This window comes from Pelophylax lessonae, assembly GCF_965119305.1.
Source record: "Pelophylax lessonae genome assembly, chromosome: 5".
Lineage (NCBI taxonomy): Eukaryota > Metazoa > Chordata > Amphibia > Anura > Ranidae > Pelophylax > Pelophylax lessonae.
In genome coordinates this window covers 516,662,943-516,676,995 of record NC_138772.1, presented here as the reverse complement: position 1 = coordinate 516,676,995, position 14,053 = coordinate 516,662,943, and the positions used below count along the sequence as shown (strand labels likewise).

Here is a 14,053-nt window from a genome sequence, read left to right as displayed (position 1 = left end):
TTCACATCAGACCCTTATCCAAGCATACAGCCTGGCAGGTCAGGAAAGGGGGGGGGCCAAGTGATCGCTCCCCCTCCTGGATCATACCAGGCCACATGCCCTCAACATGGGTGGGGGGATGTTTTGGCCCCCCACCCTAAAGCACCTTGTTCCCATGTTGATGGGAACAAGGGCCTCTTCTCCATAACCCTGGGCGGTGGTTGTGGGGGTCTGCAGGTGGGGGGCTTATCGGAATCTGGAAGCCCCCTTTACCTCCTGCAGAGCCCCACAAACACTGCCCAAGGTTGTGGGGAAGAGGTCTTTGTCCCCAACAACATGGGGACTTGGAGCTTTGGGGCAGTGGGGCAGAGCCCCCCGCCTCAAAGCACCCCCTCATGTTGAGGACATGTGGCCTGGTATGGTTCAGGAGGGGGGCGCTCGCTCGTCTCCATCTCCCCCTTTCCTGACCTGTTTTATTTCTGAATTTTCTATTGCCAGGATTCTTTTGTTTACATTTCAGTCTTCAGTGGGGAAGCCCGCTGCCAGCTGCTTATTCATCAGTTGTTAAGGACGCAGTGGCCGGCTTTCTTTTTGACCAATCTGAATTAGAATCATCCTGAAAATTTGGAATTAGATCAAGAACGAATAAACAAAACAAATTTGAATGAATTTCAACTGAATTCATTACTATTTCATTCGGAGATTCGTATGCATCCAAATTTCAGAATAACCAAAAATGTGTCCGAATTTGTATTTGTACTGAAACAAATTGCACATGTTGAATTAAATCCTAATAGTTAACACCATGCGTTAAAGAAGTAGGAAGGGCATTCTTCAAAATATGCATGAAGTATACGTCAAGCCCATAGGTTATTCAATCAAAGAAAACATATATTCTGCACACCCAGCAGGCCGCCACGCAAAGATTAGAACATTAAAATTGACCATGATAATTTTGTCCACATGTTTCCCCCGGAAGAAGATAAACGTGTTTGAAATGCGTTAATAACTATTGTGGATCTTTCCATCTTCTAACAAGCACAATATATATCGGATGTGTCAATTTTGTCTGTAGCAGATATGTGGGGAGGTGCAGCGTGGTGCGTCGGCAGTAAACACTCAGAGTCTAGTTGCAGTAAGAGCCGGTTTACACTGGGGCGACTTGTCAGGCGACCTGGTCACCTGACAAGTCGCCGTGGGTCGCCTGCCATAGATTAGCACAGGACCCGTTCTAATAGGAGCGACACAAGTCGCTCCGACTTAGAAAAAGGGTCCTGAGCTACTTTGGGGCGACCTGGAGTGACCTGCATTGACTTCAATGATATGAAGTCCGTGCATGCCGCTCCGAGGTCGCGGTGCGCACTTCACAGGTCGCCCGGCAAAGTCGGGTCGCGCCTATGTGAACCGGCTCTTACAGCACTGTATTGAAGTTAAAGTTCAATTAAGCACAACTCCCCGGCCAAAGTCAACCCAACTGAGCGCACTCACACAATTTTGCAGTGAAGAGTATAACAGTAGGTCTTGGGTGCACCATTAGTGTTTGTCTTGAGGGACAAAATGCAACTAGGCTAGTCTGTACCCAAAGTGGAAAGCTTCTAGGAAGGGTGACGTGTCCCTGTGTAATGTTCTGGTACCTTTGGTACCTTAATTCCACTTTTCCTAAGTGTATGCGCCCCACCATTCTCTTTTGGTAAGGTGCGCATACACCTTTAAGACCGATGTTGTCATCACTGAGCGCCGCTGGAGCGGCTATTTCAACCTCCAGCGGTCTCACTCACATGTTCGTTCAACGCCGCATAATCTGCCTTGAAGCTCTCATGCTTGCAAGCATACCTCGCTATCGGAACCACGCTGCTGATCCCTGTATCCCGCTACCGGATCATCCGCTCTTGCCGAACCTCTCCTCTACTACATTGCTACTAGTGATAAGTACCCCACAGGGGAAACCTCTATAACCTTCATACTAAAGCTTACACTATCTAGCTCTGCATACTAAGGACTATTACTACATCTGCATTAACTAAGATTGCTAGCTCTTGAGCCTAATACCATCTGCTCTTGCACTGGGTTGGTCGATCCTGTATGTTCACCTGCTACTCTATCATCTGCTACCATACATGATTGCTAAACCTATCTGCATTCCATCTGCTACTATCTTACTTTCAAGAACATTCCTTTCAAGTGTCTGTCATCTACCATCTCTACCCAACCTGTCTCTTCAGCCTATCATCACTATATTACTATACATATAAGTCACTCTAGGAACATCTTATTGAGTGTGTGTATCTACTTGCTGAATTGAGACTATCCACACATGATGAGTCTTGGGAGTTGGGATTGGTGTCTCAGCGTTTCTCTACATGACTACTGAAGTGGAATATTTCTGCAGCTGTAAATCCACATTATACATAAAACGCAGGAGCGTTATAGATTGAACGAACCTCAAATGGATTCAGCAGAAATAACCACTCAGGTGACACAATTAAAACAGCAAGTAACTGCGTTAATACACGCACTTGCTGAATTAAGAGAAGAAAATCAGGCTCTGACGCAGCAGGTAACCAGACTGACACAACTTACCACTGCTCAGTCCCCTGAACCCAAAATAAATCCTCCTTTGGTATTTACAGGCGATCGCAAAAAATTTCGTGAATTTAAAAACGCATGTGAGTTACTTTTCTTGCTAAAACCCCGTACCTACCTTACTGATCACATTAAGGTTTGTACTATTATTTCTTACCTAACAGGCGATCCTCGGGCCTGGGCAGACTCTCTTTTTGAGAAAAACGATCAGCTTCTCAAATCCTATACCTTATTTCTAGCAGAACTTACTAGCCTATATGATGATCCCAATAGGCAGAGTACTGCCAATCTTCAATTAAGGTCCTTGAAACAAGGTAGGAGACCTGTGGAAGACTTTGTCGCAGAATTCAAGAGATGGACCCTTGATTCAGAATGGAATGATGCATCTCTGAAAACTCAATTTAGGCTTGGCCTATCAGAGGCCGTTAAAGACGAGCTCGCCCGAGCGGATCTGCCAAAAACCCTGGATGCATTGATACAACTCAGTATCACCATAGATAGAAGACTACGAGAAAGAAAGGCTGAAAAAATGGGAATGCCATTATCCAGTTCTTCTCGGATTTCGGCTGATGACCCCACTCCTATGGAGGTAGGAACCATACGCCCACCTCTATCAACTATGGAAAGAGCCAGAAGACGATCTGGTAATCTCTGCTTGTACTGTGCATCCCCGGATCACAAGATAAACGTCTGTCCCCTAGTCTACAAAAAGAGGGGTGAGTGTTCACATGTCCTCCTAGGGGGATTGACAACTTCAATTACTAACCCTTACCTTTTTGTTTGCTTAACATTACAGTGGGACCAGAACAGGATTACTACTAAGGCCATGATTGACACAGGATCTTGTGGAAATTATATTGACATACGTTTTGCTGCTTTAAATAAAGTCCCTATTATTTCTAAACCTAAACCTGTCTCAGTGAGTCTTATTAACGGTGTTCCTTTATCCTCTGGTCCGATCACTGATCAGACACAGGCACTCCTAGTCACTACTAACGGGTCTCATATGGAGACCACTACCTTCGATCTAATACCTTCACCCCACTTTCCCATTGTTTTGGGACTTCCCTGGTTACACACACATCAACCAACCATAGATTGGAAGGAACGGACCCTGGCCTTCCTCTCTTGCTATTGCGAGGGTACGTGTAACCTCCCGTTTTCCGGGAATAACTGTCTGTGGTGACAGATGAGATTGCACCACTATGTTATCAGGATCTCTCTGAGGTTTTTCTTGAGAAAAATGCTCAAGCACTACCTCCCCATCGAGACTATGATTGTAGCATTGATCTACTCCCAAATAGCAAATTGCCGTTCGGTCATGTTTATCCTCTTTCACAGGATGAACTTTCCCATCTCAAAGAATATTTGGATGAGAATTTGAAAAAAGGTTTTATTAGACCTTCCACTTCTTCCACAGCAGCAGGACTCTTTTTTGTCCACAATAAGGACTCAAGTCTCAGGCCTATCATCGACTATAGCCAATTGAATGCTATTACAATAAAAGATCGCTATCCTCTACCGCTTATCCCTGAACTCATTGAGCAGGTGCGTGGAGCTACCTATTTTTCAAAATTGGACCTGAAAGGGGCATACAATCTCATTCGAATCCGTGATGGACACGAGTGGAAGACTGCATTCAGAACCAGATACGGATTGTTCGAATATCTTGTAATGCCATTCGGGCTATGCAACGCCCCTGCAGCCTTTCAACGATTTATAAACGATATTTTCAGAGACTTACTAGATGTCTGTGTTGTGGTATATCTGGACGATATACTTATATATTCACGATCCTTGTCTGAACACATAAGACATGTAAGACTAGTATTATCGAGATTGCTTGCACACAACCTATACGTGAAACTGAAAAAATGCTTGTTTCATAAAGAAGAGGTACTGTTTCTAGGCTACATCATATCCAAAACAGGAATCAAGATGGACATGAGTAAGATATCCTGCATTCAGGATTGGCCTACACCAACCACCCGCAAGGCGCTACAGCGATTCCTTGGATTTTCTAATTTCTACAGGAAATTCATCAGGAACTTCTCTGCCATTGTGAGACCCCTCACACAGCTCACTAGCATTAAGAGACCATTCAAATGGTCAGATGAAGCAAATAAAGCTTTTCACCTGTTAAAGACAAGGTTTACTTCTGCTCCCATACTACGCCATCCAGACCCATCCCTCCAATACATTCTGGAAGTAGATGCAACAAACATGGCAGTAGGAGCAATACTCTCCCAACGACCAACTAACACTTCACCACTCCATCCAGTCGCCTTCTTTTCTAAATCCTTAAGCAGTCCAGAGGTAAATTACCCCGTGGGTGAAAAGGAACTGCTTGCTATAAAATTGGCTCTGGAGAATTGGCGACATCTACTCGAAGGCACCCGATTACCAATACTTATATACACGGACCATAAAAATCTTCAATATCTTCAGACTAACAAAACTCTCTCTCACCGACAGGTACGATGGTCACTATTCTTTCTAAGGTTTAACTTCCTAGTGACCTACACACCTGCAGATAAGAACAAAAAGGCGGATGCACTATCACGACTAACTGAAGAAAACTACTTTGAAATCCCTTCCGTTCCTATAATACCTTACAAGCGTATTATTGGAGTTGTCCGTTCTTTGAAGGAAGAGGTTTTGCATGGTATAAGTTTGGATTCACCCCCACCACAACTAAATACCGATGCAGAAGGCTTCCTCTACTACAACGACAAACTTTACATACCACCTACCATGCGCACCAAGATCTTGGAATTATCGCATGATGTGCCTATGGCAGGACATATGGGTATGACAAAGACTCTTAATCTGATTACCAGACAATTCTGGTGGCCTGACATGAAAACATCTATACAAAAATTCGTCTCTTCATGCAATGTCTGTGCCAGGTCCAAAATTGACACTACGAGACCATCCGGTCTACTATGCAGTCTACCAATACCCCAAACTCCATGGGAAGTTGTGTCCTTGGACTTTATAGTAGAACTACCTCCTTCCAAAGGATTTAATACCATCTTGGTGTCAGTGGACCATCTGACAAAGATGGCACATTTCATTGCTATTCGCAGACTACCTTCGTCCAAACAAACGGCAGAACTCCTGATGAAACATGTCTTTAAGTTACATGGTATCCCAAAAACTCTTCTGTCTGACCGTGGATCACAATTTATTTCCAAGTTCTGGCAAGAACTATGTCACATACTACGAATTGAGCGGAAGCTCACTTCTCCTTACCATCCGCAGACCAACGGACAGACTGAAAGAGTCAACCAATGCATCGAGCAATATTTACGTTGTTACACTTCTTACCAACAGGATGATTGGGTGGATCTTCTCCCTCTGGCAGAATTTGCCTACAACAACGCAACCCACAGTACGACCAAGCAGAGTCCGTTCTACTTGAACTATGGGTTTCATCCCTCTATTCTTCCACCACGCATCCTTCCTTCAAATAACCCAGTAGCCTCAGACTATCTTACCCAAATAAAGGACTCTCTGGGTTTGCTTAATACTACCATTGCACACGCTCATAGTCAACAAAAGAAGTACTATGATCTTCGTAGAAGACCTTCTCCTCAGTATGCTATTGGGGACCTCGTTTGGCTCTCAACAAAAAATTTAAGACTGAAAATCCCTAGCAAAAAGCTTGGACTTCTCTTCTTGGGACCTTTCCCAATCAAGAGACTTATTGGAAAAGCTGCAGTACAGCTTACATTGCCAATAGACCTCAAAATACATCCCATTTTCCATGTGTTGCTACTGAAGGCCCATGTTCCTGACCAAGGAATAAGGCCTACTATCCCACTTCCTCCTCCTGTACAAGTTGAAGGTGGAGAAGAATATGAGATAAAAGAGATTCTGGATTCTCGTATCCACAGAAGAAAACTTCAATACTTAGTTCGATGGAAGAACTATGGGCCCCAAGACGACACCTGGCTAAACACCTCTGACATACATGCCCCTAGATTAATCCGCAACTTTCATGCGAAGTACCCAGACAAACCAGCTCCAGAGGCCTTCAGGAGCCGGCCTTAAGGGGGGGGTACTGTAATGTTCTGGTACCTTTGGTACCCTAATTCCACTTTTCCTAAGTGTATGCGCCCCACCATTCTCTTTTGGTAAGGTGCGCATACACCTTTAAGACCGATGTTGTCATCACTGAGCGCCGCTGGAGCGGCTATTTCAACCTCCGGCGGTCTCACTCACATGTTCGTTCAAGGCCGCATAATCTGCCTTGAAGCTCTCATGCTTGCAAGCATACCTCGCTATCGGAACCACGCTGCTGATCCCTGTATCCCGCTACCGGATCATCCGCTCTTGCCGAACCTCTCCTCTACTACATTGCTACTAGTGATAAGTACCCCACAGGGGAAACCTCTATAACCTTCATACTAAAGCTTACACTATCTAGCTCTGCATACTAAGGACTATTACTACATCTGCATTAACTAAGATTGCTAGCTCTTGAGCCTAATACCATCTGCTCTTGCACTGGGTTGGTCTATCCTGTATGTTCACCTGCTACTCTATCATCTGCTACCATACATGATTGCTAAACCTATCTGCATTCCATCTGCTACTATCTTACTTTCAAGAACATTCCTTTCAAGTGTCTGTCATCTACCATCTCTACCCAACCTGTCTCTTCAGCCTATCATCACTATATTACTATACATATAAGTCACTCTAGGAACATCTTATTGAGTGTGTGTATCTACTTGCTGAATTGAGACTATCCACACATGATGAGTCTTGGGAGTTGGGATTGGTGTCTCAGCGTTTCTCTACATGACTACTGAAGTGGAATATTTCTGCAGCTGTAAATCCACATTATACATAAAACGCAGGAGCGTTACACCCTGCTCTTTCCCTACTCATCTGGAACCTCCCTATGCTGCTAATTACTGTCCCTAACATATGGGTGACCTGTCCATAAACTACCCACATGCAAAATCCGGGCCATGCCTGGAAGCCAGGGTCCTAAATACTCAAGATGGCCGCCAGAGTCTCATGGGGCACCAGCATCCTTTTGGATAGCTCCCCCATTGACCCAGGAAACCATAGAGAAAACCATGTTTCCCATGACTTCCTCTCCCTCTGCAATACTGCTACAGGTGAGCACCACCTGCAGTGGAGAAAGTAAACTGTACATGCCCATACGTAGATATGGTCATATGTTTTTTATCCATATATAATAAACAGATCGTTTTACCTGTTTGAAATTGGTATTACCACATTTTTTGTGAATGTGCCCTCATAAAAGTCCTTTGTTACACCTAATCTTGGCAAAGTTAAAGAAATTTAATGTGTAGAAAATCTTCATTCAGATGGTTTACACCCACAAGTCCACAAGGAACTTAGCTCAGGTGTAGCCAAGAGGTTTTTTTCTAATTTTTAAAGGCACTTTACCAAAAGGAATGATTGAGGAATGAAAGAGGGGTATGATCTCAATGTATAAATATATCTAAGGTGACTATAGTAACTGTAATAATCATCTTGACTGCCAATTATGGTGATCATGAGGTTTTTTGTACAAACAAACCGCCCCTCTTCTCTCTGCTCTTGCTGTGTACAGAGAGGGAGGCACAATTACTCAGCATTACAGTTTGTAAAAAAAAAATATATACATATATACAGTGGGTACGGAAAGTATTCAGACCCCCTTGAATTTTTCACTCTTTGTTATATTGCAGCCATTTGCTAAAATCATTTAAGTTCATTCTTCTTCCTCATGAATGTACACATAGCACCCCATACTGACAGAAAAACACAGAATTGTTGACATTGTTGCAGATTTATTAAAAAAGAAAAACTGAAATATCACATGGTCCTAAGTATTCAGACCCTTTGCTCAGTATTTAGTAGAAGCCCCCTTTTGATCTAATACAGCCAGGAGTCTTTTTGGGAAAGATGCAACAAATCTTTCACACCTGGATTTGGGGATCCTCTGCCATTCCTCCTTGCAGATCCTCTCCAGTTCTGTCAGGTTGGATGGTAAATGTTGGTGGACAGCCATTTTTAGGTCTCTCCAGAGATGCTCAATTGGGTTTAAGTCAGGGCTCTAGCTGGGCCATTCAAGAACAGTCACGGAGTTGTTGTGAAGCCACTCCTTTGTTATTTTAGCTGTGTGCTTAGGGTCATGTCTTGTTGGAAGGTAAACCTTCGGCCCAGTCTGAGGTCCAGAGCACTCTGGAGAAGGTTTTTGTCCAGGATATCCCTGTACTTGGCCGCATTCATCTTTCCCTCGATTGCAACCAGTCGTCCTGTCCCTGCAGCTGAAAAACACCCCCACAGCATGATGCTGCCACCACCATGCTTCCCTGTTGGGACTGTATTGGACAGGTGATGAGCAGTGCCTGGTTTTCTCCACATATACCGCTTAGAATTAAGGCCAAAAAGTTCTATTTTGGTCTCATCAGACCAGAGAATCTTATTTCTCACCATCTTGGAGTCCTTCAGGTGTTTTTTAGCAAACTCCATGCGGGCTTTCATGTGTCTTACACTGAGGAGAGGCTTCCGTCGGGCCACTCTGCCATAAAGCCCCGACTGGTGGAGGGCTGCAGTGATGGTTGACTTTCTACAACTTTCTCCCATCTCCTGACTGCATCTCTGGAGCTCAGCCACAGTGATCTTTGGGTTCTTCTTTACCTCTCTCACCAAGGCTCTTCTCCCCCGATAGCTCAGTTTGGCCGGACGGCCAGCTCTAGGAAGGGTTCTGGTCGTCCCAAACGTCTTCCATTTGAGGATTATGGAGGCCACTGTGCTCTTAGGAACCTTAAGTGCAGCAGAAATCTTTTTGTAACCTTGGCCAGATCTGTGCCTTGCCACAATTCTGTCTCTGAGCTCTTTTAGGCAGTTCCTTTGACCTCATGATTCTCATCTGCTCTGACATGCATTGTGATCTGGAAGGTCTTATATAGACAGGTGTGTGGCTTTCCTAATCAAGTCCAATCAGTATAATCAAACACAGCTGGACTCAAATGAAGGTGTAGAACCATCTCAAGGATGATCAGAAGAAATGGAAAGCACCTGAGTTAAATATATGAGTGTCACAGCAAAGGGTCTGAATACTTAGGACCATGTGATATTTCAGTTTTTCTTTTTTAATAAATCTGCAACAATGTCAACAATTCTGTGTTTTTCTGTCAGTATGGGGTGCTATGTGTACTTTCATGAGGAAGAAGAATGAACTTAAATGATTTTAGCAAATGGCTGCAATATAACAAAGAGTGAAAAATTTAAGGGGGTCTGAATACTTTCCGTACCCACTGTATATCTGAAATACTGTTTTAAAAGAAATCTAATAAAATCTATTTTGTCATACATTTAGGCCAGAATGTATTATGCTACATGTCTTTTGTAAAAAAAAAAAAAATCCTGATAAGTGCATTATAATAGGTTTGAGTGAAAGTTATAGAGCCTACAAACTAGGCTATGTTTCATTGGAAATTGATCAATCCTGATGTACTGACTACCCATCTAATTTCTTGAGGCCCTAAAATGTCAGGACAGTACAAATACCCCCCAAATGACCGCTTTTTGTAAAGATGACAGTCCAAGGTATTTAATAAGAGGCAAAGTGAGTTTTTTGAAGTTGCAATTTTTTTGCCCACAATAGTTTGGGTAATGAAGAATTTTTTTTTCCACAAAATTGTCATGTTATTTCTTGCACATGGCATAGATAAACTTGCAATTACTCCCCAAAATATATTCTGCTACTCTTCCTGAGTATGGCAATACCGTATGTGTGAGAATTTTCCACAGCCTGACCAAATACAGAGGCCCAATATCCAAGTAGCACCTTCAGGCGTTCTGAAGGCATAAATTTTACACATTTCATTTCCTGAGTACCTATCACAGTTTTGAAGTCCCTGGTGCATCAGGACAATAGAATTACCCACAAAATGACCCAATTTTGGAAAGAAAACACCTCAATGTATATTCAATGAGGCATAATGAGTCTATTGAACATGTCATTTTTTTCCACAAGTTTTTTGAAAATGTGTAAAGAAAATGAAATTTTTTTTTACACAAATGTAAAATGTAAATTTATAAGATATTTCTAACACATAGCATGTACATAGCACAAATTGCACCCCAAAATACATTCTGCCACTCGTCCTGAGTATGGCGATACCACATGTGTGAGACTTTTCCCCAGTCTGGCCACATACAGAGGCCCAACATCTAAGTAGCACCCTCAGGTGTTCTAGGAGCATAAATTACATATTTAATGTACCTATCACATTTTTGAAGGCCCTGGATAATTTTTTAGACATGTGGACAGATGTGCACAGATGATTCCTGGGGCAGATGTGTGACAGATGTTGATCACTGGGATGTGACAGATGTTAACTGGGACAGGTGTGGCAGATGTTCACTGGGACAGATGTGGCAGATGTTCACTGGGACAGATGTGGCAGATGGTTATGAACAGATGTGGCAGATGATTACAGACAGATGTGGCAGATGATGTGCACCACATTATCATGGACAGATGTGCCAGATGATCATGGACAGTTGTGCCAGATGATTATGGACAGATGATAACGGACAAATGTGGCAGATGATCACGGACAGACGTGGCAAATGATTTGTGCCATATGTGCGCCATATGTGCGCCAGATAATCATGGACAGATGTTCCAGATGATCATGGACAGATGTGACAGATGATCATTGACAGATGTGCCAGATGATCACGGACAGATGTGCCAGATTATCACGGACAGATGTGGCAGAAGATCATGGACAGATGTGGCAGATGTTCACTGGGAAAGATTATTTTACTGGGACCGATGTGTGACAAGTATTTTTACTGTGTTGGGGAAACTTTATTAGGGACACTAGCTGGGTGATCAGTGAGTAAAAAGCAGTAAAAGTGCTGTAAACTCACTGATCCCCGGCTGGCAGCACCGATTTGCTCTCCTTCTCCTTACTGACAGGCTCTGTATAAGGAGAAGCAGAGCCGATCGTCATTACAACCACTGTTTTACATTACATGACAGCTTTGATTGGACACACAGCCGTCATGTGATCAGGAGGGCCAATCACAGAGCCCTCCTGTCGAGCGGTGTTGCGCTGTGTCTGGGGGACACAGGCACACCGGGATTACGCAGCTGTGTGGGCATGCGGCCGCACAATCTCACTCCTTCTGAAGGACATTCAGGAACCTCCACTCAGAAGGAGGAAGCTCCCACCCGGCCAAATATGTGCAGTGGTGGGAGGAGGTTAAAAATCCTATTTGTCCATGTCAGCTTATAATTAAAAACTTCAACAGGAGACTTGTTAAAAACCATGTATCAAAAGCCGTATATGTTCTTAAAAACAACAATCACAGGGTTATTGTTAAGTTAACCATCGCATGCTGACTATTTTTGGTTGAGACATCTATAATTCAATTAACTAATGCCATGAAACCATAAAAGGTTTAAATGGTTTATTTGACTTTTATGAAGAATTAGATAAATCCCCTTATGGTAGGGCTTGTGATGAACCTTGTGGACCCACCAAAGTGTGTAACACCTTAAAATATTAATAACTGTCCTCCATGGAAAAAGAGAAAGATGTTCACAGTATGCACACTTTCATCACTTAACATCAGCCACATCATGGAGAAAAATTTAAGCAGATTCCCGTGGTACAAAACCAAGGTTGATTAGATCTCTTACAAGCTGATAGATCTATGGTGACCCTTCCTATGTGTTTTGGAATCAATGCACACTATGAATTCACAATCGGAGAATTACCTCATTAAAAAATGGAGCGTTTGTCGCTTCTTTGACCGATGTTTGTTTCTTTTCATCTCCAATTTCTATAATAACGATTGGGTCGATATTTTCACCAATCAGCTGCCTGCCTTCTGTGATAGTTATGGCAATCTATTAAGAAACAAATATATTGATGAGCAGCATGACAGGTGATTGATGATTTCTTGCTACTGACAAACAGTTGTTAGTTTACACAAAGTGCTAACCTGATATGTCTGGATTTTAGTTTCCCCTTCATGAATCTTAGCCTCTAACTTGGACCTGTTGAATCAACCGTAAAAAGTCACGTGTTAGGCAGGATTTTACCTATCAAAATTTAAATTGCCAATTCTACGGAAAGCTTTTAAATAAGCAATGGAAAAACCTTTGGTTAGGTGACTAAAATTATAAGATCATCCGAACAAGTGTTTTAGACACATTTTAGAAGGCTAATTGGTTTTCTATTTTTGATCACTGGGAAGATACAAGGTTAGTAGTGGTCATTCTGTAGGCTTCTCCTTTTGGGGCACCAAATGGAGCTACTCTAGGTATACCAGGTTGGAGTAACCCAGAACTCTGAGCTTTATTTTGATACCTGTATCCCAAATAGAAAGGTTTACCTTCTTTTTCTGCCCAAGCAATGATTGTTCAATAAAACAAGAAGTGAGGTGGGGGACATAGACAGAAACAAAAAGCTTATGGAGGTTAAAACCCATCGCTTTTTTATCTAAAAATAAAATAAAAGGTTAGCTCAGGTTGGCCTTTAGAGCAGAAAACACAGTACAAGCCAGAAAAGCCTCCTCCGTGCCCACTTGCAGTAAATGTTCCAGGGGCCATGGGGACTTGATTTCTTTTTTCTAGTGGTGCCCCAAACTACACATTTATTGGGTGGCAGTACTAATCACGATAAATGCTGTATTTCAGATCTCCATCTGGCTTGACCCCAAACTGTGTCTACTGGGCATCCTAGATGATTTCCAACTGCTCCCATTAGAGAAACTGTGGCTAGAGCTCTCTTTCAAGCCCGGAGAGTTGTGCTTAAATATTGGAAGTCTATTGATTCCCCATCTCATAAGGAATGGGTGACACTATTAGAAGTACATCTACCAGCACAGGGGATGTCCCCGCAAATTTGGAAATCTTTGGGGTCCCTGGCTGGATACCCCAGGTCTGAGTCCTTTAGAATTAGTTATGGACAGGCTACTTTTTGGTTGAGTTCTATTCATCTGACAAGAGAACTTCACTATACACTTGTTAGTTGGTATTGCAAATTACAGAGATTGATTCTGTTGTTTGCCTATGACAAAACATTACTGTCTTTTTGCGAAAGATGCAAGCCAGGTTTATACCTTTGTGTTTGTTATACATTGTATGAGCTATTTCCTGAGCATGTTCATGATATTTAAAGGGGCTCTTCAGTCATTTTTTTCATCTTTCCAACTATTAAATCTTCTGCCCTTGTTGTTTTAACTTTGGATAGTAAAACATTTTTGTTTTGCCAGTAAATATCTTATACAGCCCACTTCCTCTTTCTTGTCTGGTAAAAAGCCTAGGCTAATGACATCCTAGCCTACAGCTTGCTCTCTTTCTCTCTTGAGAATTTGCCAGCAAGGGAGGAGGGATGAGTCATAGGAGAGCCAATTTGTTTGAGTTGGAGGAGGCTGGATGAGGGCGGAGATAACAGTAGACTGCAGAGATCAATAAGGAAAAATGGTCAGGCAA

General features: G+C 42.8%; 1 protein-coding gene across 1 annotated transcript in view; it reads right to left on the bottom strand.

Annotated features, from left to right (window-relative positions):
* The window catches only part of FER1L6 (fer-1 like family member 6), a gene marked incomplete at its 5' end in the record, with an annotated part of 316,530 nt that overhangs the window by 220,490 nt on the left and 81,987 nt on the right, over positions 1 to 14,053 (bottom strand). The window contains 2 exons of the mRNA XM_082257934.1: positions 12,332 to 12,463; positions 12,559 to 12,613. Coding sequence (XP_082114060.1) covers positions 12,332 to 12,463; positions 12,559 to 12,613 — 187 coding nt within the window. The remainder of the gene's footprint in view (positions 1 to 12,331; positions 12,464 to 12,558; positions 12,614 to 14,053) is intronic.